At 42.0% G+C, this 25,587-nt stretch overlaps 1 protein-coding gene and 1 long non-coding RNA gene across 2 annotated transcripts; both read right to left on the reverse strand.

Annotated features, from left to right (window-relative positions):
• Nucleotides 1-24,204, reverse strand: hsd11b2 (hydroxysteroid (11-beta) dehydrogenase 2). Its single transcript, XM_088613805.1, has 5 exons — nucleotides 23,830-24,204; nucleotides 8,409-8,621; nucleotides 6,275-6,460; nucleotides 4,530-4,667; nucleotides 1-837 (listed from the first exon to the last, which is right to left on the reverse strand). The coding sequence occupies exons 1-5, from the start codon at nucleotides 24,101-24,103 to the stop codon at nucleotides 470-472; spliced, it is 1,179 nt and encodes a 392-aa protein (XP_088469931.1). The 5' UTR covers nucleotides 24,104-24,204; the 3' UTR covers nucleotides 1-469.
• Nucleotides 9,876-11,146, reverse strand: LOC148644702 (uncharacterized). The gene is made up of 2 exons (XR_015928667.1): nucleotides 10,856-11,146; nucleotides 9,876-10,189 (listed from the first exon to the last, which is right to left on the reverse strand). It is a non-coding gene; the product is annotated as an uncharacterized LOC148644702 (long non-coding RNA).
• Nucleotides 24,205-25,587: the final 1,383 nt, after the last annotated feature.

The following is a 25,587-nucleotide window of genomic DNA, read 5'->3' on the forward strand; positions in this document are numbered from 1 at the left end:
TGTGGTTGAAAAGTTCTTTAATACTAAATAAGAATAAACAAGTGAGTGATTCACTACTTTTTTCTTTAGTTTTTTCTTTCTTTTTTTACAAAAATTTCACAGTATCACTGATTCATAGCGAAAAACTGGCATGAAAAAAGCTGCAACACTCTGATTGGATGAAAGGAAACAGACGAGCAAGAAAACACATTAAAAAAAAGGTAAAACAGCAACACAAAAATTAAAACATTGTTAAAAGGTTTTTTTTGCAGAGAAGAATTTGTTCATGAATTTGCTGTTTCCAAACCGGAGACCTGAGTTTATTTGTGTGAGAATGTGTTCTGTGAGGCCAGGCTGCTGTGCCTTTTCTCTTTCACAGAAAATTTGGTGTAATTCAATGATCCCTTCTAAAAATGAAAGTACAAAATATAACCAAACATCACTAAGAGTACTTCTGTAAGTGAGTGGTGCTGTTGGATGTATTTTCTGTTTATTTCTGAATTTGATTGTTGTTGTTGTTCTGTTTCTGCAACGCCCTCGGCAGCACTTTCTTTCTGACGAAGAGCCGCTTCAGGAAGCGATCGCTGACGGACGTGGGCAGGTAGCTGTAGATGAAGTACATGAGCCCCATGCCGTGGCCGGCGTAGTAGCGTGCACTGGGCTGCGTGGACAGCAGCGAGTGCGCAATGGCGTTGATGACGGGGCTGAAGTCCTCATTGGCTTTCCTGGCATGGGCCTTGAACAGCTCTTTAGTCTCCAGCAGGTACTCCTCCCCGTACTCCTCCAGCAGGCTGGGGGACAAGTTCTGGACCAAGTGCTGGTGCTGTTTCTCCCAGTACTCCAGATTACTGGACTGGCCTGGAAGACAGAGCCATCAGCGAATTAATGGTGTGCAGGTCTTGGGAGCAATGCTGTGAATTTTTTCTCTTAGGCATCCGTCACACCAGAAGGAAAGACAGGTTGTGCTGGGAATGGAGCTGGGATCACTGGTTAGCTCAATACTGCATTGTGAATAAGACAACCTAGCAAGGTGAAATTGCCAGGCCCTAGGGACCACACATTGCCATACAGAGGTTCCAAGACACTTTAATTGTTTTTCCCTGCTGTGGTTTCAGTGATGACAATAGAAATTTACTGTACAATTAAGGAAAAAACAATGGTAGAGTAAAGTGCTTACTAAGTCCCTTCAAGCACAGCAGTAAAACAGGCATGTTGAGGCCATGTTTAATGCTCTATATGCTTGCAGAACCCAGGTTTGCTTACACAGTTTCCAGTCTCTCATCTTACTGCTGTAATCATGTTGTTTTCTGTCATGATTGGAGCCACTGGAACCCCCTGGCATTGACCCCATTGCTTGGGTTGGCATTGCCTGATGTGAGTTGTTCCAGCTGGTAGGGAGCCAGGCACTTGGGGGCTCAGCTGGGGTGGTGTTTTGAGTCTCTACCTGCTCCTCTTCACATATTGTACATAGTGTACATGCTGTACATACTCCTCTGTTCTAGCCTCTCAGATCAGATCTTTTCTCTGTTTTCTTGCCCTTATTGGGATTGATGAGAATTGATCACTGATGTATTATATTGGGCCAGGTCCCAGGGAGGAGGAGGTGTGTGGCCCTGGATAGCAGTCCAGTGGGGCCAGTGTAAAAGACTGCTGACTTACATTACCGTTCATCATGCATCCAATAGTAAGAGCGAGAGGACCAGCACAGCATGAGCACCAGCACAACGAGAGCACGAACGCAGCGAGAGCACGAACACAGAGTGAGCACCAGCACAGCGAGTGCACCAATACAGCGAGAGCACGAACACAGTGTGAGCACCAGCACAGTGAGAGCACCAGCACAGCGAAAGCATCAACACAGAGTGAGCAACAGCACAACGAGAGCACCAGCACAGCGAGAGCACAACCACAGCGTGGGCACCAGCACAGCGAGAGCACGAACACAGCGTGGGCACCAGCACAACGAGAGCACCAGCACAGCGAGAGCATGAACACAGCGTGAGCACCAGCACAACGAGAGCACCAGCTCAGCGAGAGCACAAACACAGCGTGAGCACCAGCACAACGAGAGCATGAACACAGCGAGAGCACCAGCACAGCGAGAGCACCACCACAGTGTGAGCACCAGCACAACAAGAGTACTAACACAGTGAGAGCACCAGCACAATGAGAGCACGAACACAACGAGAGCATCAACACAGCAAGAGCACCAACACAGCAAGAGCACCAGCACAGCGAGACAAGAATACAGCGAGAGCATGAACACAGCGAGAGCATGAACACAGTGAGAGCACCAGCACAATGAGAGCACCAGCACAACAAGAGCACGAACACAGCGTGGGCACCAGCACAGCGAGAGCACGTACACAGCGTGGGCACCAGCACAGTGAGAGCACCAGCACAGCGAGAGCACGAACACAGCGTGAGCACCAGCACAGCGAGAGCACGTACACAGTGTGGGCACCAGCACAGTGAGAGCACGTACACAGCGTGGGCACCAGCACAGTGAGAGCACCAGCACAGCGAGAGCACGAACACAGCGTGAGCACCAGCACAACGAGAGCACCAGCACAACGAGAGCATGAACGCAGCGAGAGCACGAACACAGCGAGAGCACAAGCACAGCGAGAGCAACAACACAGCAAGACCACGAACACAGCGTGAGCACCAGCACAGCGAGAGCATCAGCACAGCGAGAGCACGAACACAGCGTGGGCACCAGCACAGCGAGAGCACCAGTACAGCGTGAGCACCAGCACAATGTGACCACCAGCACAGCGAGAGCATGAACACAGTGTGAGCACCAGCACAGCGAGAGCACGAACACAGCGTGGGCACCAGCACAACGAGAGCACCAGCACAGCGTGTGCACCAGCACATGAGAGCATGAACACAGCGAGAGCATGAACACAGCAAGAGCACAAACACAGCAAGAGCACCAACACAGCGAGAGCACCAGCACAGCGAGAGCACCAGCACAGTGTGAGAACCAGCAAAACAAGAGCACTAACACAGCATGTGCACCAGCACATGAGAGCATGAACACAGCGAGAGCATGAACACAGCAAGAGCACAAACACAGCAAGAGCACCAACACAGCGAGAGCACCAACACAGCAAGAGCACCAGCACAGCGAGACAAGAATACAGCGAGAGCATGAACACAGCAAGAGCACAAACACAGCAAGAGCACCAACACAGCAAGAGCACAAACACAGCAAGAGTACCAACACAGCGAGAGCACCAACAAAGCAATAGCACCTATACAGCGAGAGTACCAGCACAGCGAGAGCATGAACACAGCAAGAGCACCAACGCAACGAGAGCATCAACACAGCAAGAGCACCAACACAGCAAGAGCACCAGCACAGCGAGACAAGAATACAGCGAGAGCATGAACACAGCGAGAGCATGAACACAGCAAGAGCATCAGCACAAGCGAGAGCATGAACACAGCGAGAGCATGAACACAGCAAGAGCACAAACACAGCAAGAGCACCAACACAGCGAGAGCACAAACACAGCAAGAGTACCAACACAGCGAGAGCACCAACAAAGCAATAGCACCAATACAGCGAGAGTACCAGCACAGCGAGAGCATGAACACAGCGAGAGCATCAACACAGTGAGAGCACCAGCACAGCGAGAGCATGAACACAGCGAGAGCATGAACACAGCGAGAGCACCAGCACAGCGAGAGCACGAACACAGCGAGAGCACGAACACAGCAAGAGCATCAACACAGTGAGAGCAACAAAGCAACAACAGCTGGAGCAATACAATAGCTGGAGCAACACAATAGTAAGTGCAGGGTCCTGCACTACTTTCCAGTGGCCATTTAAGGTTTTTTCCATGTTATTTCACAAGGACAAGGCACAACATCTGTCGTTATTATTATTATTATTATTATTATTATTATTATTATTATTATTATTATTATTAAGTGGCCAATAAAAAGTTTTTGGAGGGAAGCAGCTCATCTATAATTCACCCTGAATTTTTTGACAGTTTCTGTGAGCTTTTACTGGCCGTGACACTTGTGAAACGTTCCAGATAAGTCCGATAGTGAGATTCTCAGTACCCTTTATGTTTTTGAGGGAATATTTTTTTTTAATCGTGACTTTTGTATATGAATGATAACACAATGGGCCTGTTGGTCCAAAGAGAAGCATTCTTATCTGGATTGAAGTATAATTGTAATGTACACTTGATGGTGGTGAATGTAGGGAAACAATATTATGGATCATGAGACATCAGAAGTACAGAGTTACAATCCCAAGTGTGCCTGATGATTTGTCAGCATACAGTCAAGGGGCAAAAGGGGCAAGGCAGATCAGATGGTTACTCCGGATCTTGGAGTTTGGTTTAAAGCTAAGATTTCATGGTGAATATTTAAACTCCTCAAGAGTGTGTGCCAATTGAAATATCCCTTAATTGACAAGTTTACAAGTCAAAGGCACACAAGTCAACATTATGTGATAGAAGTAACATCTTCCATCTTCCTTAGGAAAGCTGGTGAGACAGGTGTCACTGAGGCTCCAAGTCCCTCACCTGTCTTGTAAGACGCAGGAAGGATGGTGGAGACCTTGACCCCCCAGGGTTCCAGCTCGTGCCTCAGGGTGTTGATGAACAGATTCAGGGCAGCTTTAGAGGCGCCGTAGGCAGCCAGGCAGGGAAAGGGCTGCTCCCCTGCGAACAGACCGGGAGATGGCACACATCAGCCTCTGCTTGGGACCCAGAATGGAAAGTTAGCTTGTCCGTCTGTAAACGCGTGACATACAATACTCTACCAAAATCCCTGCTCTTGGAATCATCCTGACTTTATAAGGATCATATTAAGAGGAGTAATAAAGATAAAATGTTCTGGCTGTGAGACCTTTATAGCATTATTTAGAGGTTGTCATGAGACAGAAAGTCCTAACATTGAAAACATTGACAGTTAACCTCAAAGACCCTGAGCAGATGACAGCTGTCCTCTTTACTAAAACATACTCGTCTGGTTTTATGTTGCCACAATAATTTTTTTAGCGTTCAAGCAGCATGGCTACTATCCTATATTAAATCATCTGTACCCTTGGCATTTTCTTTGCCCCTCTTTATGTTTAAAAAAAAATTGTTATTTCAGACAGATTAACTGAAGGCTCTGAGCAGAAGCCACAGTACATTGTGAATTCAAAACCGTTTTACTACATGATGGGTGATCGTGCAGCTCACTGGCATCAGCATAAACACCATGTTCTGTTCACACTGAGAGGGAAACGTTCTAGAAGGACATAGTTCTTCCTGAGTGGGTGGGCACAAAGTCAAGTGATAATGATTAATTCTGTCCCCAAGTGGGAAGGACAGAAGCCCTGCCTTTTAGGGCAGGTCTCAGATAAAGAAATAAGGAAATCCAGTTCCCTCAACGAGGGCTCATTAACTTATGTGAATCTCTGTAAAAGAGTTGACTTGCCAACAACTATGACGTGGAAAAAAGATTCTGTATCCAATACATGATTGGAATCGCTCCACCTGGAAGATGTCTTTAATAAAATGATGTTTAGCAACTCTTTCACTTAAGTGAAATGTTCTATAATAGTTCAGGTGGGTAGCTGTGTCAGCATGAGTAGGCTGCGTAGGCTGCAAAGGAACAAGTAATAGGTTTAAGGCTTCACATCTGAAGAAAGCTCCACGGCCGAAACGTTGTGTTTTCTTTCTTTTTTTCAGCATGGAATAAACCTATTACATGTTCTATAATAGTTTGGCAGCCTATCAATGTAGCCCTAATAAACCTCCCTGCCATACTAGCAGGCTGGCACACTACATCAGAAAAGCTCAGCACTGCGCAACAACTGACTGGTTGACCAACAAAAAGTGTTTCATCAGCATAGTAATCCACAGACCATTTGTTTCAAATCAGGATGCCATAATTGAGATAGCATTAAAATCCACAGGGAACAGGCTGTGGCGGATGTTGCAACTGCTAGTAGGGAATGTATTGCCTGAGCCTTGTGCCTGGCTGCTGTACATTATATCATAAGCCCTGGCAAGGCCTCAGCAATCTGGAATGCCACAAAGACAGTTGTGTGCAGCACCGAAGAGACACACAGTATATGTTATCACTCAAACCTCTGACTCAATGGAGCCTCTGTTATTAGAAAGCTACATGTCTTGTCAGTAAGGGCTGCAATTATAGTATGATTTTGGGGGTAGTAGGTTGAAGATGACTATATATAAGTTGATTATTGTAGTTCAATGTAGTGTTTCATATTGCTTCAGACTTGGCAGCTGAAAAGGACTGAGGACAGGAGAGGTACCCGAGGGGCTGGAAACCGTCACAATCCTCCCTTTGGCTTGGCGCACCACTGGCAGGAAGGTCTTGGTGACGTCAAGCGTGCCGAAGAAGTTGACCTCCATGCAACCCCTGTAGTTGGACGTGAGAGACAGCTCTGCATCGCCGAAGTTGACACAGATTCCTGCATTGTTCACCAGGCCCCACAGGCCTAAAGGAAACACAAGTGCAGGTCAAAGGCAGCTCTTGCACACTTTCAGTCCTGTGGAATTTTTACCCATTTGTGCTCATCTGCAAAAATTGGAGGTATTTTCATTTTCCATAACATTTTAGAACATCATCCCAGTCCTTTAATAGCTGCAGTGTAACAGTGTCACAACCTGATTCCTTCTGGGAGAAACTCCTCTCCAAGTATGCTTTGGAGACAAGTAGAAAGTAATTGTGTAATACTTGGATACACGTGTCTGTGTCCGTGTGTGCCATTTTCAATAGTTAGAAAACAGTTCTTGTTTCTGCATTAAAACATATGTGCATCAAACAGGTTGCAAAACTACAGCGATCCTCTGTAAATAACTCATAGAGCAAAGTGCATTTTTTCTTTCAGTTCATTTAGCTTTTACTTCACTTTTCTTTAATGTTTTTTTTTATTTTAACATATAGTCAATTTCAGTTCCAGAATTTAAATGTTCATAACTTTCCAGGCCACTAGGACATTCCAGGACACCACTGATGATTGGGACAAAGGGGTTGAATGTGAGGAAAACAGAATGATTGGGCAGGCAGCAAAGCAGTGATGGGTTACATAAGAGCCAGGGGAGCAGTGAAAATTGATCTAAAACATAATTCAGAGGCTCAGAAAGCATCAGGAGGCTAGAGCTCTGCTGAGACGTGCCTGAGAGGTGCACTGCAGCCCATATAAGAACAAATCTGCTTGAAAAGAACCATCTGTGGGCTGCACTCATCTTGGGGACCTGCAGGATGACCTTACACTTCTCCAAATTTTTGTTTTCCTCAGAATTGCTTATGGGGTTTGTGTATCATGAGGAAAATTGTCTGTGTTGGCTCTACAGGCTGAGAAGAAAACCAGCACTTTCCCATATCCTGGGTGGCAGCATTAGACTGGAAGAGTGACAGGCATTTGGCTTGTTATATGAGTAGCAAATCATATAGTAGTAACAGGAAGTCTTTAAGTCCTCCAGAACCCAAAACAGGTGTAGCACAAAGTGAAAAACTTAACCCCTGCAGCACATAGTGTCATTTTCTGTGTTTTAGAACATCGGATATATTATTTATGTTTCTTTACTGGAGCCACAATTCCTGCAGGAGTCTACGTGGAAGCAATTCTAATTTTCTGCTTTTCAACCCAGCAATGTTATAATCTGTGATGTATTTCAATAGCAGCAGTAAATAACCACTTACTAAACCCTGAGAGGTAGGCATTACTGTTGACCGGAGAGGGATCTTAATGCTATGAGGCTGAGAGAAAATTAATCTGGTGACTGAATTCCAAAAAAGCTTCTTATCTTACAGTATCTCATTCTTTAATAGAAAACCAAAGAGGAACTTCTTTAATTTCTGTTTTGAAGTAAGTGCCTATATTATTCTCTCATGATACGGTACACTGAAATGTGTATCTGTGTTTCTTGATATGTTTTTTTTTAATCACCTGGAATGCTGCTGAGTTGCAACTGCAAGATATAGTAAAAAAGCAAATCTTTGATCTGCAGCCAAAGCCTTGCCAGCCCACAGGGAGTGGAGAAAGTAAGTAATCACAGGAAAGGCTGGGATTTACTGTACTCTACACCATTCATACAAACTGCTCAACACAGGCCTTGCCTCAGCATGACACTTGTACAGCAAATAAAAAGTCTGTTTAAAACAACCGCCATAGCAACATGCAAAAATTCCTACAAACACCCTCCCACCACTCTCCTTTCCTGTCTTTTGAATGTGATATATATATATATTTGTGTGTTATTTACCATAAACCTCTGAATAGATTTGTGAAACTTGTACAACTGCTTTCACCAAGTGGGGAGCACATTTTGTTGTGGATCAAAAATAAATGATCAGAATCAACTTATCTAGTTTATTTGTTTTTAAAAAACAAACATCTTGATAATGGTTTTTAGATATTTCCTTTGAAAGTACTGCCTCACCTCTCCTGCCAAGTTTGTCCACAGTGCAGCGCAAGGCCTGCTGGACCTCCTGGGGCTTCGTGATGTCCATCTGGATGAGGGTCAGCCTGGACGAGCAAGCGTGTTGCAGCTCCACAGCCCCCGCCCCGCTGAGGTCCAACACACTGGCAAATACCTCGAACCCCAGCGCATCCAGGTGCAGGGCAGCCGCCTTCCCAAAGCCGGAGTCACACCCTGGAAGGGGCAGGAGCTGCTGTCAGAACTGACATCGCATACAAGTCCATCTCTCACCGTGACAAACAGGAAAACAGCACATTGAAGCTGGTGTCAAATGTATTCTTTAGGACTCTGATATAAGATTCCTCATAAAGCTAAAGTACTTTGGTTAGTTGCAGAGGCTTCCAGGGCATAAACATGTCCCAGTTTCTAAATTTAAACAAACTGCATCCATCAGAGTTTACATTCCCAGCAATGGTGTGTCCATGCAGGCAGCTGTGTGCACCAGCGAAACTGGGTTAGAGCACCAGTTACATCAACAGTGTCTACTTTGGAAAGCTTAATTCTTCCTCAAATAATAAGTCCAAGGTGCAGAACCTCTACTCTCACTCTCACTCTCACTCAACTCACCAAAAGCACTTCACACTACAGGAATGCTTTACTGATCTATTCAGTGATTAATTTTAGTGCATACTGGCATTAACCATATCATTCTGCAAATATCAATTCCAGGTGACGTGGATAGAGGAAGCCCAGCTTGTTACTGAGTCATTGCAGTGCATTAATTAAAAAATACACTTTGTGTCTAAGAAACCTGATCCACCTGTTTCAGAGATCGGTACAGTATCTATTGAATTTCATCATTCTTACCAAAGCTATCTTGAGCTACAGTATGTACAGTATTTACATCCTGATTATTAAAAAGAAGAAATTGTGTGCCAGAACAGAATGCAGCTGGCACACATTCAGTGCAGATAACTCTTCAGACTGCAGCTTGTATGAGAAGGGGTGAATAGGCAGAAAATTGCTTTGACTGTATTCCAGATTTAAATCTGATATATGGAATGTGACTGCAACATGATAACCTCCTCCAGGAACAAAACTGCAGTGTACAGGAGTCTGTACAATCAGAAATATCAATTTATTGCCAAAATGAACAAATGGGTTTGGTTGTCTCTGTAAAGGATAAAGAATTAACAAGAGATGAACCCTCATCATTTTTGTTTAATTCTGGCATGAGGAACTGTAGAGTATTTTTAACCCTTTAAAATATTTTCTGCATTTTTTATGCTTCACCAAATATTTCTTCTAGTTCCCTGGCAGGTGGTTGTGTTAAGAGGTTCTTTGTCACGTGTGTGTGCCTGATGGGTGGTGTTTTTTTGTGTTCTGACTCTGCTGAACCAAGGGCTACACTACTAAAAATGGGATTTACTGGCTATAAATTCTGTGCATATGCATCTAGTGTAACATGAGCACCTTTGATTTGCTGCCTGGAATGAAAGAAATGAAGTGGGAATAATTGATACATGCACATACACAGAAATTTAAGTAGTTTTTTTAATTTAACTACTTAAATTAAAAAGGAATTCCAAAACAAGTTTACATATCTGTCTTTAGTAGAGTGTTGGTTATTTTGATACACATAAAAGGTACAGTAGATGTAAAGTAGCAGTAGAGTTGTTACACATCTCGTTCGAAATCATGAACCTTACAGCTTCTAATGTCTCTGGTCCCTGATATTACTCTTTATATGACCACAGTCCTTCTGTTTTCCAGATCTCTTTAAATTGCCCATAACTGGAGACCTGAGAAAAAAAGACCTTTTGCACTGTGAACTTTCAGTACCAGATTCTGTTACCCCTACTTTAATGCTAATCTGACTAGATGGCAATTAAAAACTCATAACTAAAACTGTGAACAGTTTTAAGAGGGGACATCACATAGATAAAAAAAAACATTAACAAATACAGTAGTTAAACTAAAGAGGTTTGAGCCAGGAGTTGTGCCAGTGAGCGCTAGCTGCACAGGAACAAGCAGAGGTTAATTCTTCACTGAAAAGTAGAAAGAAAAAACACATTTCAGCTGCTGAGTCTCCTTCTGGTGTAAGCAGTAAAACTAGTCTACAAGTTAATCTCCATACTCTTTGCAAAGCCATTTATAAACTTCTTTTGATCTCAAAAAGCTTTGTTTGAGACACCTAGAGAAGAGGTTTCTGTGAAGCAGTGACTGGTCTTAGGAGGGCAAGCCTTGAAGAGCTTCAACAGGCTGACGTTTCTGCTGACTCCTCGCACCATGTTGGTGAAGACGACCACAATAGCACTGACTAGAGCTGCCAAACCACACCAGACCATCACAGAACAGCTGGGCTGCTTAACAGAAATACAGTACGTTCCATAGAATATAGGACTCTTGTCTACTCTTACAGGGTGTGCACAGGCCTGAAAAAGTGAATTTGTTCTCATTTGACTTACCTGGTGAAATAACCTGAATTAAAAACAACACGATGGGCAATTGATGATAACCCTAAGCCAGCCCACAGATGTCCATGCTGTAACATGTTTCAGATGAATACATGGCTTTTGTAAGGTGTTTAATTGTAGCTTGCATATAGAGGTGAATATATAACCACACTGGTCGTAGATTACAACAGTCACCAAAGAGTTCACTCAGCTTCCAACGCAGAGGCAGTGAGAATGAGATGCTGTCTTGTCCAGAAGAGCATATGGCCTGTGAGCCCAAATCTGTCGGTTGCTGTATCCTCAATGGCATGATCTCATTAATCTCCCTGCAGGCAGAAAAGTCATCACTGATGAAGAGGACATACTGGTAGCTCAAGTGAAGTGGAATCACTAATAACAAGCTTTATAACAGAGGCCCCTTGGCTATGGTAAGGAAGACCCATCCACCCACAGCAACAGGCACAAGGCAGGATACACCCTGGACAGGATGCCAGTCCATTGCAGGGCAGACACACACAGACACACACACACACACACACACACACACACACACACACACACACACACACACACACACACACACACACACACCCAGACCCAGACCCAGACCCAGACCCAGACACAGGTACACACCTGAAGAAGGCTCCACGGCTGAAACGTGTTTTTTTCTGTGTTCTGTTTTCAGCATGGAATAAACCTATTACTTGTTCCTTCTCAAACACAGACACAGACAAGTTAAAAATCCTCTTCCACAGCTGGGAGTGTGGTAGCATGAGAATGGAACACTGGTACTCTGCTCCAGCCCAGATCTGGAGTCGGTTACAACTGATCTACAGTGGACTTTAACCCACAACACAAACTCCAGTGGGTCCCACGCAACTCTCTATTTATTCAGTCTGAAAAATGAGTGGTGTGGAGGAGGAGGGGCTGTGCAGGGCAGGAATTAGGTGTGTCTGTAATCGGTCAGAGTCACTCTGTCACTATGTCTGACTCCCTCACAGCGCTGAAGTCAAAACAACATATTCTAGTGCACAAGGAAGACAAATAAGGAACCAATTCCCATTGTGCCCACGACCATATCTGTGTCTTGAATTCCTGGGTGGAAATTGTAATTACTGTGAAACAGAGCGAAGCCAGTCCAGCCCAGCCAGGTCTGAACAGTGCAGGGCTGCACCAGCAAGAAACTGGAACTTTGCGTTCTAAAGTTAATCCCAAAGGATCAAAAGCCTGTAAACAAGCTGAATGCAGCTTCCTTGTCCCCCAGTTTGCATACATTTAATGGACGATATGTTTTCAAGAACATACTGTATATGTCTGGTACATGTCAGTCAATGCTTGAAAATAAGATATGTAATGGAAAAACAAAATGTGAAAATAATCTGTTTAGTGGAGATTTGAAGAAGATAGTGGAAATGATATGCTGTGATTAAAGTGCTGTGGGCCTTAGTGAATATCACTGTTAGCAGGAAATTGATTTTACTGTATTTGAAAACACGTCTGCACCACACCTCTGCAAGCAGCACCTTGTTAAAGGTTACTGGCATACCACAATAAAACTCTCAAAACACCCCGTTGGGTGTGGAAGTGTTCTGAAGAGTGTGATGTCTCCATTCCCACCCTACACACTGCTTGTCACCTTTGCCCCTGGTGTTGTGGGTGCTGCGCTCTGAGATCCTTATCAGACTGCCACATGCTAATCTGCAGTGTGCGTCTTGAGGACAGGAGCTTTTATCTCAGGAGAAAAGGGCTCAGAGGACACTCTTCGAGTTCACAACCAAACTGAAACCTCAGTTATGTGTTGTGAGTGGAGAGATATCTGGTTTGTGCTGTGCTTGCCACGAAGCATGCTACTGCAAAAAACACACAGGCTGCCACCCAAAAAATATTCAGAGCAACCATATCCAAAATGAGCTAGATTGTTTCACAACAGAACACAGCCCACAGACATATTTAGTAGTGAATATTTTCAAAATAATAAGAAATAGGGATTGTTTCTTATAAATAACCTTGCCATTTCCTGGACTACTAAAATAATCAATTAAAATAATTTGTGCACATTTTAAATGCCCACAGATCTAAACATTCTGGCCAGTTCTCTTTTAAATCGCTCACTTCTGGACCCAGAGGGTTTGAGGTCAGTAATGTGCAGGCGGTCTGTTCGCCGAGGGTTCAAGGGAGTGCCAGTGTGAGCAGCCATGCTAATGGGCTGAGTGTGCTGATGGCTTAGAACTAGAAGTTGAGTACTTTGTGTTGATTTTGGCAGTGACTGACATGCACATGATGGCAAGAATAAAAACTTAACACAGCGGAAAATCGAAGTGGACTGCGGCAATATGTAATGTAGTTTGTACAAAGATCACAGGTTAATGGCTAACAAGAACTGCTTTTTGAACAAGTTAACTTCTTATTTTTAACACATATTAAGAGTTACTATAGTTAGCAGTAAAAACATTCTACTGCCCTGTAGTTTGAACCCTTCTTTTGCTACATTCTGTTGTGATTCTAATTTCTTGATGCTTTATAATGAACGTTTTGACTATTTAGGCTACTGATTATACAAAGTAAATCTATCAGACTATATCCTGTCTGATAGTATTGGGCACTAAAGACTCTCTAAAGTCTATTACATTTTAAAGACATGGAATGAGTGCAGTCTACAGTCAATAACTGTACATAGATGTAGTTTTTTACAGAAGTGCAATGCTACACAAAGTGTTCTAAGCAGAAATCATTACATAAGAGCATCTAGTGAGAATATGTTTGGCATTTGGTTTGCACTGCCTTTCAATGAGACTTTTGCACTGGATGGCTTCCAGGAATCCTGAGTAAATTTGATTGTCTCATTCTAGACAGTGTATGTTAAAAGTCATTCAGATTTTTCCACTGTATCACTCTGAGTTTGGGAAGCCCTGGAGTGGGGGTAGTGCCTTGAGCAGAGCAGAGCCAGGGTGGACGTTTATGGAAGGATAAAACAACAGACTGCAGCTGTGTACTGCACACCTTAAGATGATGACTCAGAATTCAATATATTATAACACGGAGATATTTTGGTCCCCATAAAGATAAGTTCAGAGCCTGCATCCCATAATACTTTTCACCATATTATTTTGTTTTTCTTTGCTGTTTTGTCTAGATCAGAGGTTAAATAAAAATGGAAAATGTTATGATTACTATCCTCTTTGCACAGCCTGTAAATATTTTTGACCAAATGGCTTTTAACCTAATTTCACAAGGGAAATATTTAATTCATTTCATTCCTTCCTTTCTGTTTGGAGAGCTGTGCTCATTCAAACCATTTATTCAGTCAGCACCATGTGCTTCTTTCTAGGTTTTAGCAATGGGCAACATTATTGCATATTCTTCCATAAACATACCCTTCCTAATCTTCAGCCATGGAACAACCTCTGCTCTTAACCTTGGTGCCCTGTACTTGCCATAGAGAAATAATAGGAACAAACTTGACATTCAAACCATTTAAAACATCCCAAGAACATCCTACTGCCAAATCTCTGACCAACGACTAACTTTTCTATGCACGAACATATGGATGTACAGTAGGAGGTACCTGTACTTAAAAAATCCATTAGCAGAGCAGAGGCCATTAAGAGCTTCTGCTCTTACCTACAGTCTAGGCTGAGCCTTGGTACATAACCAGTAAAGGGTAATTCCACAATGAAAAATAGAAGAAACGATGTTCAAGCTGTTGAGCTTGAAAGGTGAAGGTAAAGGAAGGTGAAGACCACCTTCACAACCGTCACCAAACAGATGAGTTTGTCTTTTCTGTTACTCACCGTGGGTTTAGCCTTTACTTGTTCCTTTGCAGCAAAAGCACACTGACACAGCTACCAACTTGAACATCTTCTAACAGAATTTATAGTCTTTTGTGGCTGAATGTAGGTTTTAACTTTATTTTCCCTATGTTATCCTGGTCCCTTACCCCATGTCTTTCCTGACACCTGCTGGGGCACTGCTGTGCTGACCATGTGCTTCAGAGGTAGACCTCTCCTTAGGAGGAGTCTTCATTCTTCACCCCTCTGCCACACCAGGGCTTGTCTCTGCAAGGCTCTAGAAGGCCGATCATTTACATAGTAAATGTCTGTGCTGTTTCTGCCATGCTTGGCAATTGTATTTAGGATTTTGTTTGAAGTCAGAGTTGGTATCCTTTGTAGTTTTGAAAGAAATTACCTTATGCCTTGGAAATGAAACTTGAATCAGATCCATTCCCACCCTCTAAATAAAATGTAACTTATAAGACAAAATAATTTTAAAGGATTTATTAATTCTGGTATTAATAACAATTTAATTTCATTTCTTTGTGTGGAGTGAAGTGGGGCAAACCCTCTCTTAAGGGTTGTGTTATAATATACAGTATATAATGAAATTCCTTTTTGTTTCCACTCATACACATTAACAGCAATTTAAATTCACTAGATCACTCTGTGTATCTGTGTCACAGTTTTGCCACAAGCACCTTGGAGACTGTAAAATTATTCAGCTAAAGCTATTTCAGCTCAATGGTCTTAAAGAACACAGAGAATCCACACAGTTTGTATAATTTATTCTGTCTGAACTCCAATTCCATTGTCTTCAGTGCTCACTTAATGTAAAATGATTATTCCTGATGTCTTGCAAAAGACACTAATATTGTGCCATTCTAAAACATTCCTGAATGATCAACACCAAGCCCACAGTTTTAGTCTGGCACAGAGTCATCTGGGAAGATTTGCAAGTCACCTAAAGCGAAACCACTTGTTGTTATTGTAGTCACGCACAGAAACGATAAAGACATTGATAAGCCAATGACAATTAAGAGGCTTTAACTGCAAAGGCCTTTAAGCTTAAATAATACAATCTTTGCTGTGCTTGTAATTCATTAAAGAGGTTTAGCAATTACATTGACATTATAGTTGAATGTAATAAAACATGTAACATTTTATAAGCCATGATTAGGGCAATGACGCAGTCAAGGGCTTTAGCATTTATAATCCTTACTAACATGCATTGATCCCGTGTTTTCAGATTACCTAACAAGTGGCACAGTGTGATTAAAGTCTATACTTTTCGTACGATTCTGCAATAGGCCCATTGAAACACCTGAGTCACCCACATTGTAACACCTCAGTAGGTCAGTACTGCCTGGATCTTCTGGAGATACCGGTGCTATACAGCCTGGTGGCTGGAGATTAGTTGAACACGTTGCAACTGAGCAAACAAAAACAAATGTACTTCTGTTTCTATGGTGTTATATCAAAGTTCATTGTTGGATTTGTTTATTTTATCTTTGCTCAGGAAACTCCTTTAAGTCCTAATAGATTAAATCGTTAATGAACGACCATAGTGTCCAGTTTCAAACAAAAAAAGCAAACAGATGTTACACAATAATTACAGAACATATGTACACCTTTATTCCCATCTAAATCTTTATTAACATTTATAATGAAACATCAAACTTGTATGAGGTTTAAAACCTCTTGCTTGACCGCAGCCTGTTCTTAGAATGATAAGACCACTAATGTGAATTTAATCTTTTCTTAAGCTTTTCTCCACTTATCAATGTCTCACAATTACAACAAAAGGGTCAATAAACTCTCATAAACTCCTGAAAGAGCCTCATTACCTGCCAGAATGTACTGCAGCTCAGGCACATTAAACAGGGGTTAGAGGGTTAGCGATCTGGCCTGCCTTGCCGTTCTGTGCCATAAAAATGCACACAGAAGTATTTGTAAAGAAACATTGTGTTTTCTTCAACAAAATGGCTGTTTGCCTGGTCATCTGGTGCAGGAAGGTGAAGGTCTTCTTTTGATGAACTTTCAGCTGGCACACTGTCCTTCTCATCAACTCTGTTGAGGGCATCTCATAAAAAATCACTTAACTCTCTGCACATTCCTGGTTCTCTGGCTCAGCAAGGCAACAATCTGAAGAGGAACCCAAATCTTTCTGCAGGCAGAGCTCATTGTAAGGTTAAGAATTGAACCCCACTTTAGCCCTATGGGACATTATTCATGGTTAATAATGAGACTGTGAACCAAATCAATTATTTCTTGACTGTGATTCCTACATTTGGTTGTTGTGCAAACATCCCAATGTTTAATGATGAGTGTGACACCAGGCATGGGCTCACAAAGGGACAAATGGACCAGCTGAGCCGTCCATTCCTGTGGGAAACCTGGGAGTCAGAGCCGTCCAATAACTCCTTTGAACACCAGGAAATGCAGTCTGTTTAATCTCCCCTGTCAGGGTCTTATTAAAAGACTAATTTCCCCACTGTGGTTAGAGAGGAAAAACAAAGCCGATCTGTTCAGACCCCAGCCAGTCCATGTTCCCTGCTCCTTAGTGCTGTAATGGAAATCAGCTGTGCAGAAATGACACCATGGGAAACAGCCTCCCTGCAGGCGATGCTTGCTTTCAGCCTTTCAGTAATATCTTTGATATTGTTATCAACAGTCGTCCCACAAGGTGGTCCTGCAGGCAGGGCGCTTTATTCAAAAATGTCAGCATGTCTGTTGTTGCTGCAAATGAGTGGATGCCTCCTGAACAGGATGTTGCACTTGCAGCCTGCTCTTGAGGGAAGCATGCCTCCTTCCCACCTCAAAGCTGCAGTCGCTCAGATGTGACTTCCTTTCTTACTCATTAGCAGCAGTAAGCTGTGATATTGCAAACCTTATGCAAGTTTTTCAAGGTGAGTTACGGATTGTGTTTTCTTAGCTTTCCTATGGATAATAATAATAATCATCATTGCTTACACTTATATAGAGCTTTTCTGGACACTCCACTCAAAGCGCTTTACAGGTAATGGAGACTCCCCTCCACCACCACCAATGTGCAGCACCCACCTGGATGATGCGACGGCAGCCATAGTGCGCCAGAACACTCACCACACATCAGCTATCAGTGGGGAGGAGAACAGAGTAATGTAGCCAATTCATAGATGGGGATTATTAGGAGGCCATGATTGGTAAGGGCCAATGGGAAATTTGGCCAGGACACCGGGGTTACACCCCTACTCTTTTCGAGAAACGCCCTGGGATTTTTAATGACCACAGAGAGTCAGGACCTCGGTTTTACATCTCATCAGAAGGACAGCGCCTGTTCACAGTATAGTGTCCCCGTCACTATACTGGGGCATTAGGACCCACATGGACCGCAGGGTGAGCGCCCCCTGCTGGCCCCACTAACACCTCTTCCAGCAGCAACCTTAGTTTTTCCCAGGAGGTCTCCAATCCAGGTACTGACCAGGCTCACATCTGCTTAGCGTCAGTGGGTTGCCAGTTGTGAGTTGCAGAGTGATGTGGCTGCTGGATGTTCCATGCCTGTAACAGGTACGTTCTTTTCTTTGTGATTGTTTCCCATGTGTAGCACCATGTCTCATCATAGAGAAATGTTTCTCCCAACACAGCTGGATCCAATGCTATTACGAGGAGTCCTGGGGATCACAACGTGGCAGCCATCCAAGAGGGGACATCATTCTGGGTGGCATGCAACACAAGCCAAGGCACACATCTGTCATGCCCTCTCTAGGGACACAGAAACCCGAGCTGCCAAGTCCAGCTTCCCTTAGTAATAGCAACGCAATCTTTCCAGAATGACCAGAAAAGTTCTGTCTTGGTGTGGAAATGCTAGGTTGCAGTGCTTGCTCTTTTTTCTCATTCTGTGGTTCCTCAGTAAATCTATAAGGACAAAGGCTGTTTACATACAGTATACCAATGTACTGTAGATTAATATATGTTAGAAATATGAACTATGTATTTACAGTACTATATATTTAAATATATATTACAGTCAGTTTTCCCTGTGATCATACTGGGCAAATTGCCTATCTAATACATTCGCTGCACAGTGGGCAGTTTGCCCACATTTGCCCTCTGAGGGAAAATAAGAACCTTTGTATCAGTTTCTTTTTTTCTCATGACATAGCTCAGAGCAGGCGCTGAAAAGGCTTCAGTCATGCTTGGGGAGGCAGCATATTCAGCTAGTCCTGGGACTTTAACCTTCATCCTAAAAGGAATTTCTGCAATTCCCTTGACTCTCAAAGCGCTGTGTAAGAGGTTTAACATTTTTTTCTTTTTAATTTCATGGAATGAGCTACAGAGTGATTTAATTTGAATTATCGAAAAACTAAACTATGTTCTTGTAATGATTATTTTTTACATTATGTAACATTGTCTACATAAGCTCAGATATTTCAAGTAATACTCTAAATAATTCGAAGTCTTGATCTTGGGATGTGTCTCTAATACATGTCTTCCTATTGCTTTGGAAAAAGAGTATAGAGATGCTGGGATGGAATCCTACAAACTGTGGTCTGTACCTCAGTTTTACTCCTCCGTTTACACGTCATGAAGAGTTATTTCCACCCTCTCTGTGGGACAATGTGAGGCTGTGTGGGAGTGGCACAGTCCCTGATTAAGGATTCTGTGATGATTTAAACTTATTTAAACTGGGTAAAGAATGAAAGGATTGTGAGAGGAAATCCTTGAGATATTTTGTTCCTGTAATAATTGAGCTTCCCATTTCACACTGTAAGGGAAGCACAATTGTATTATTCATTCAGAAATACCTGGAATCACAGCTGCCTCTGTTTACCAAAGAACTTTAATTACAGCTTCATTTCATGTTCTGTCACTTACTATTGGTCATGTTAAGAAATAAAAAAGTAGAAAAGCCACCCAGTATTATATAATATTTCTAAGATTATACTGTTGGTGTACAATCACAAAGATAATACAAATATGACTATAACACGCATTCAGACATTAGTTTGAAGCTAAAACTTGCATTAGATTGTTTGTTCCCCAGGTAAATATTAAAGGGATTGATATGTCAAAAGATAGTTGTTTTAACATTTTCGTCCTTAGCGTGCCTGTCAAACATACTGCACGTTGCCCAAACATCCCAACTCTTACAAATGTCTGGCAACACTATGAAACAGCTGTGAAACATGTCAATGTGTAGAACAAGCTGCACTCTTTCTAGACAAAGAGCAAGCTGCTTTAGGGTTTGTCATTTCTTTATTTTACAATGTCTTGATAATTAACTCCATTGTATAATGGTCATTAATGTATTTCATTCACTGGCAATAATACAAACTTTCTTTCAACAAATACTGCAAAATTTGTAAATGACTTGATATTCTTGTTTAATAAATATTCTTGATGGTTTCTTTTCAAAAACTGAGATAGGGAGTGGTGTTTATAGTCCCTACTATTAATAGGATACCTATTCACCACATTGAGTTCTGAGCCCTGGGGAGATCTGGGGTTGTTTTCCTGGAGCCCATCAGCTTAGTTTGGTGTTTGGCTTGTAACGTAGGCGCTGAGCAGCACACTGTAAAAGCTGAATCGGAGAAATATTGGAGGAGGTGATTCCAGTCTGGTTTCCATGCCACTAGACAAGCTCCTCCGTTGCGAGCCTCAGCCTGAGAACACCTTTTCAGACTTGCTCTTTAATCTGCAGCCTGGCATCCTCACAGAGCTTGCTTGATCCCTCAAGGTAGGAGCAGAAGTCCACTGCCAGACAGCACAGGACCTCGTAATCCCTTCCACTGTAGTACCCATAAATTATGTCATCAGTTGCTAATTAATTTAATTACTAATTTAATGGGGTGATTGTCCTACAGAGCTGACAAGGTGTACACTCCCCCAGGCCTGGTCAGCTCAGATGGGGCCTGGGTGAAGCCATGAATGTCTGAGAATATTCTGGTCAGTAGGAGCTCTGTCTGACTCAGAGAGTCTGATTATTTCCCCTGCCAGCCAGGAACCTCATGACCTGCGATTTACAAAGTAAATACAGGAGGCCTAGACTGAAAGGAAAAATCTCTGTTGAGGTGTTAGTTGTAGATTCTTACTCAGCCACACCATGTTACTTTCCTGTGTAGAGAACACTACACTGACAGAATTCACAATGGACAAGGGGAAAGCGATGGGTTAACGTTAAACGTTTCAGGATTTTGAGCCTGTAGTATTGGACATTAGTATCTGGTGAATTGCAAAAAGAGGCATTTGATTTGCAAATGAGATCAGGCAGTTTCAGAGAGTTGGTAGTATTATTTTATTTGGATGACTCGTTTATCCAAAGTCACTCCCATTTATAGAGCTAGGAATTATTACACCCTGTGAGTGAATGTGAGTGAAGCACATTTCTCATAGTAAAGCAGCAGCTCCCCTCTTTGAATTCGAACCTACAATGAGTTCAAAGCCCCAACCAGTCCCCAAACTGCTGGCAGCCCATGTAAGGAATGGAGCAGGAATAAGGAAAAAGCAGACAGGCATTCCAGGAACACAGCAGGAACTAATCCATTAGTACTCCGTACAGTTCAGGGGAGCAAAGAGAAGAACCGTATCATCATCAAAGACATGGCAACAATAGATATTTGTTCACATAGCTTCACTGTGATGCATTATCTTGTGATGAGGGCAAAATGGTTAATCAGAAGGAAAGCGAGCAAGAGGATACTGTATTATGAATTGGAAACTATAAAACATGTACTGTACTGTACATACTAAACTGAAACACAAAATTGTTTAGGAAGCCTTTCTAAAGGTTGTTCCTTCACTGATTTCAGTTGCCAGTCCACAGATAATGTTTATGTTGCATCATGGTAATGTGTTGGTTGAATTCTGATACTGCATCACAGTTTTCAGTATAAGAATAAAGGGAGGTATCAATCTGTGTTCTATGTGGTCTGGGTGAGAGAGCCCTGTATATGACTGGATTTTTGCAAACATAACATTAGATCTGGACCTTCCAAATTCTGTCACTGAAAACATGCTCGGTGTTAAAGCAGGCATGTTTTTGGAGGAGCTCTATAAAGGTGTCTTAAAACTTGTGTTGAGGGACTGTGCACTGTATCGTGGGATGGCTTGGTGAGTATTGCCAACATCTTTGTTCGAAGGATGGGGAATTAATGTGCTTCAACTTGAACCAACCAGGAAAATAGGAAGTATTTTTTAATTTTTATTCAAATGAAACTCTTACCACATGTCCAGATTTAGAATTTGTGAGTATCGATTTAAGGTAAAATTCTGGTTTTCTTAAGTCTTTGATCTACAACAGCATGATAAAAGCACTTAAACTGATCTCTGATGCCATGCCTTGAGTCAGCCTGAGCTACAGTGCAACCCTGGAAAAAGTAAATTGTCACTAGGGAATAAAACCACAGACAGTGTGAGCAGGATATGAAGTAATTAGCACTGGAAGCACTTTTTCCAGCTTTTGAGCATTAAACATTTTTAAATTTTGCAAAGATGAACTGGAAAATTTCAGAACTGCAAGCAACAGCTTTCTAGGATTTTTTCTCTAAAGTGGTTTACAAATGGCAGATTAACCGCTGTAACCATTAAGCCTCTTTTTCAATTAAAGAAAAACCCGTCACTTGGGGAGACAAGTATTGCAGGGTTTTTAAGACATAACATTGGTCTGAAAATAAATGTGCAAATTCATTGAGGTAATGAGCTCACATTCATGCACCTTTATAGCAGAATCAACATTCTCTTTATCCCCTGAGTTTGTGCACAGAATTCCACCTCCAGATGAAGAAATGTCCAGACATGCTCTTTTCCTGAAGGCCTCACTAAGAGGATTTAACAAGAAGAAAAAGCTTAATCATTAAAAAACCTCATCACTTCTTTAACATGCACTTTAAAGTACTACTTTAAGTGATATGGCAAAAAAAAAATGAATCCACCAAGGGTTACACTGAACATTAGTTTAGACATAATAATTCCAATACCAGTTGTTGTTTGTTGTCATCTTTTAAAAGTATCTTGTGTAAATACTAATTTCATCACTATCACTAGATAGTGAACTAAACACACTTTTCTCAAATTTAACTTCTGTTGAAATAACAAAAACAACTTAGAAATGCATTAGCAAGCAAATCTTATTAGTTGATTTGTTAAAGTACATAAAATGATTAGTCTTTAATCATTGTAGGCTTTTTAGTGAGCTTAATGAGCTCATTAGTTTGTTCAGTTACACTCAATTAGGATACATTAAAATCACAGCAAAGCTTTGAATACCTCAAACAGTAATAATTATATTTTCACTATTAAAGTAGATGATTCTGCGCATATTCTACGTATTTGCATTCTAATAGGTGATCCGTTATGTGCCAATTGTTATATGTGTCCCTGTGAAATTCACAAGTACCTCAATAGTGTTGCAGGATATCTACTATCTACTATACTATGCAGATATCCTGCATAGTACAGTATGTCCTGCTCTTCACATGAGAGCTCATTGCTGTTCTCTGTGCTTCACCTTCAAAGACTGCAGAAGCAGCTCTCACTCCTGTGTTGCTTGAATCCAAATCCATAAACAACATGTTTTCATTCTGAAGCAGGTGTTAACAATGAGCCTTTAGCTCCTCTATTGCAGGGACTTGAAAAGATGCAGTTAAGACCAGGTCATACATTACTGTTAAAATCCATATTTTACTAAAGCAGTTTCTAGTCATAACGGCTTTTCACACAATAGGAAAACCTCCAGTGGCAATGGCACTCATTTCAGTTCCCTTTAATTACTTTGATTAAGATGTAAACACTTATAGTCAGTCTGGACTCACCATCTTCCAAATGTTATTCAAATATCACCTAACAAAGGAGAAGCACTTTGACTTCAGCTTTCTTGTTTTACTGTAAATCCATTGCTTTTATATGGGAAGGGGACGATTATTAAACTGTTTAAAACAATAACAGAAATATAACATGGCATTTCCTTTGCAAATACAAGCAGTCCACATTGTTTGCAAGATCAGTCATTGTAAATATGTTAACATTTTGTGTGTTCTTTCAGACAAATTCCGGACATGAAAAACTCAATACTGCAGGTGCACGTGGTATTCAGAAGCCACCCGCAAACAAAGAGCAAACCCGAAGAGCTGAGTTAACAGCCTGAACGACAGCCTTGCGGAAGGGAAAAGGGGAAGATTGTGCAACAGCACAAGTGAGTTATAAGCCAAATCCAAAACAGTCAGTGAACTTTCCTACCTGTTATGAAAACAGCTTTTCCCTCAGTGGGCAGAGTCTGTGCAGCTGAGCCCTTCCTGGTGATGAGCCCACAGCCCGCACACAGGACAGCCAGCCCCAGCACGGCGGGCAAGCACAGGGTGCACAGCCTCTCCAGCAGGACTAGTAGTCCAAGCCACACCACAAGGGTTGGGACTGCACTGATGTGCGAAGCCAGTATCTTCTTCATTGCTCCTCCAACAAACACAGACATCACCCCCATGTAAATCCAGAAGGACAGGGCATACTCTTCCATGGCTCTGGGAGTGAAGGGGAATGAGAAAAGCTTCAACAACCATGTGCCTCCTGCAACGCTGCTCTCACACACGGAGGGAGCACAGGCAGATGAATGGGTTGTACACACTGTTTATATACAGAGCAGACTGCTCCAAAGGGGAGGGACTACAGAGGGATCTAATCTGTGGCCAATGACTAAAGTTTAACTGTAGTTTAATGTTCCTTTTCTTGTTATCCTTTGCCTTCTTGATTTATTTTCCTTTAGTTTTCTAGAGCACATTCACTGTTAGAAACTGCGTAACACAAAACCCCTTTTGTCAAAGGTGAGCAATTAATTGGAAGTGGTAGATTGTCAGTTCAATACAGAAAATACTCGGGAAGGAAAAGAAAAAGCACAAGTACTTTAGAAAAGCATAAAAAGAAAAAACAGGGACTGTGGAATAAAAAACAAATACAGTTAGACAGTCTCCCTGAGACACATAAGAGGAAAATGTCTTTAATGTTAGTTAAATAAAACATAAATTTTGCAGTTTGACTTGGGGGATAGGAGAAAGGATTATTTCAGCAAGTAATATCAACCGTTATTATGAGTGAGAAAAACTACAGCAAGGACAAAAGTTCTCACCTGGGAAGGTTTATCACACTAAATTTGCATGGTGATTTTGCTGTATAGTTCTTTCACATGGTTTTCCTCTCGTGTGCTCCGTGTTCACTATGGCTAGCATGCTTCTGTCATGATTCATCACCCTGCATGACAACCAGTGCCAGCGAGTGCCTCCTGAGACTGGAGTGGCTCACAGCAACACTTGATGGATGTGTAATTTGATGTAATTTGATGGGCTACAACATCGTCCTCACTGCATCACATTGTGATTTGATGATTTGTTTCCTGTCAACACTGTTAATCTTCTCCAGATGTGCTCTTTAAGAAACACACAGAAAGCGAGTGTAACAGTTCCATTCTGCGCTCAGGTCTCTTGAGGATAACTGGTGATAAGGCTGAATTATGTGCTCTGCGTATGTTTGTTTTCCACGTGCACAAACACAGCTAAGATACTGAGGTTTTCTTGATGGTGTTACCCTGGCTGTGACATTCAGTCACCCTTCTGCTCACAAGTCAGCTGTTGTGCAGTGTTGCACTGGTGACAGAGGGCCACCTCTATCCTGCAGTGTGTAGCAGCATTTTCAGTTTTTTTTTTAACTCGCATTTCCTTTATTGCACTTATTTTAAAAAGTAAAATCATTTTTTTTTCAGAACAGAAAACAAAGCAAACTGGTTGGACAGCTTGTAATTTATCATGCTTTACTATCCTTTTTTAACTAATATTAATGGTGTAAAGTTAGCACAAAATATTCTCTGACTATTTTCTTAAACCAAGTTTATTCAGTTTGTTCACTTTCTAATAAAATTTTAGAAAATTAATCAAAACTGAAAGTTTTTTAACTTAAAACTTAAAGTTTTTAACATAAAAATAATTGTGTGGATTGATTTGGAAATACACG

Source organism: Lepisosteus platostomus, chromosome 20 (genome assembly GCF_059453375.1).
Source record: "Lepisosteus platostomus isolate fLepPlt1 chromosome 20, fLepPlt1.hap1, whole genome shotgun sequence".
NCBI classification, from domain to species: Eukaryota; Metazoa; Chordata; class Actinopteri; order Semionotiformes; family Lepisosteidae; genus Lepisosteus; species Lepisosteus platostomus.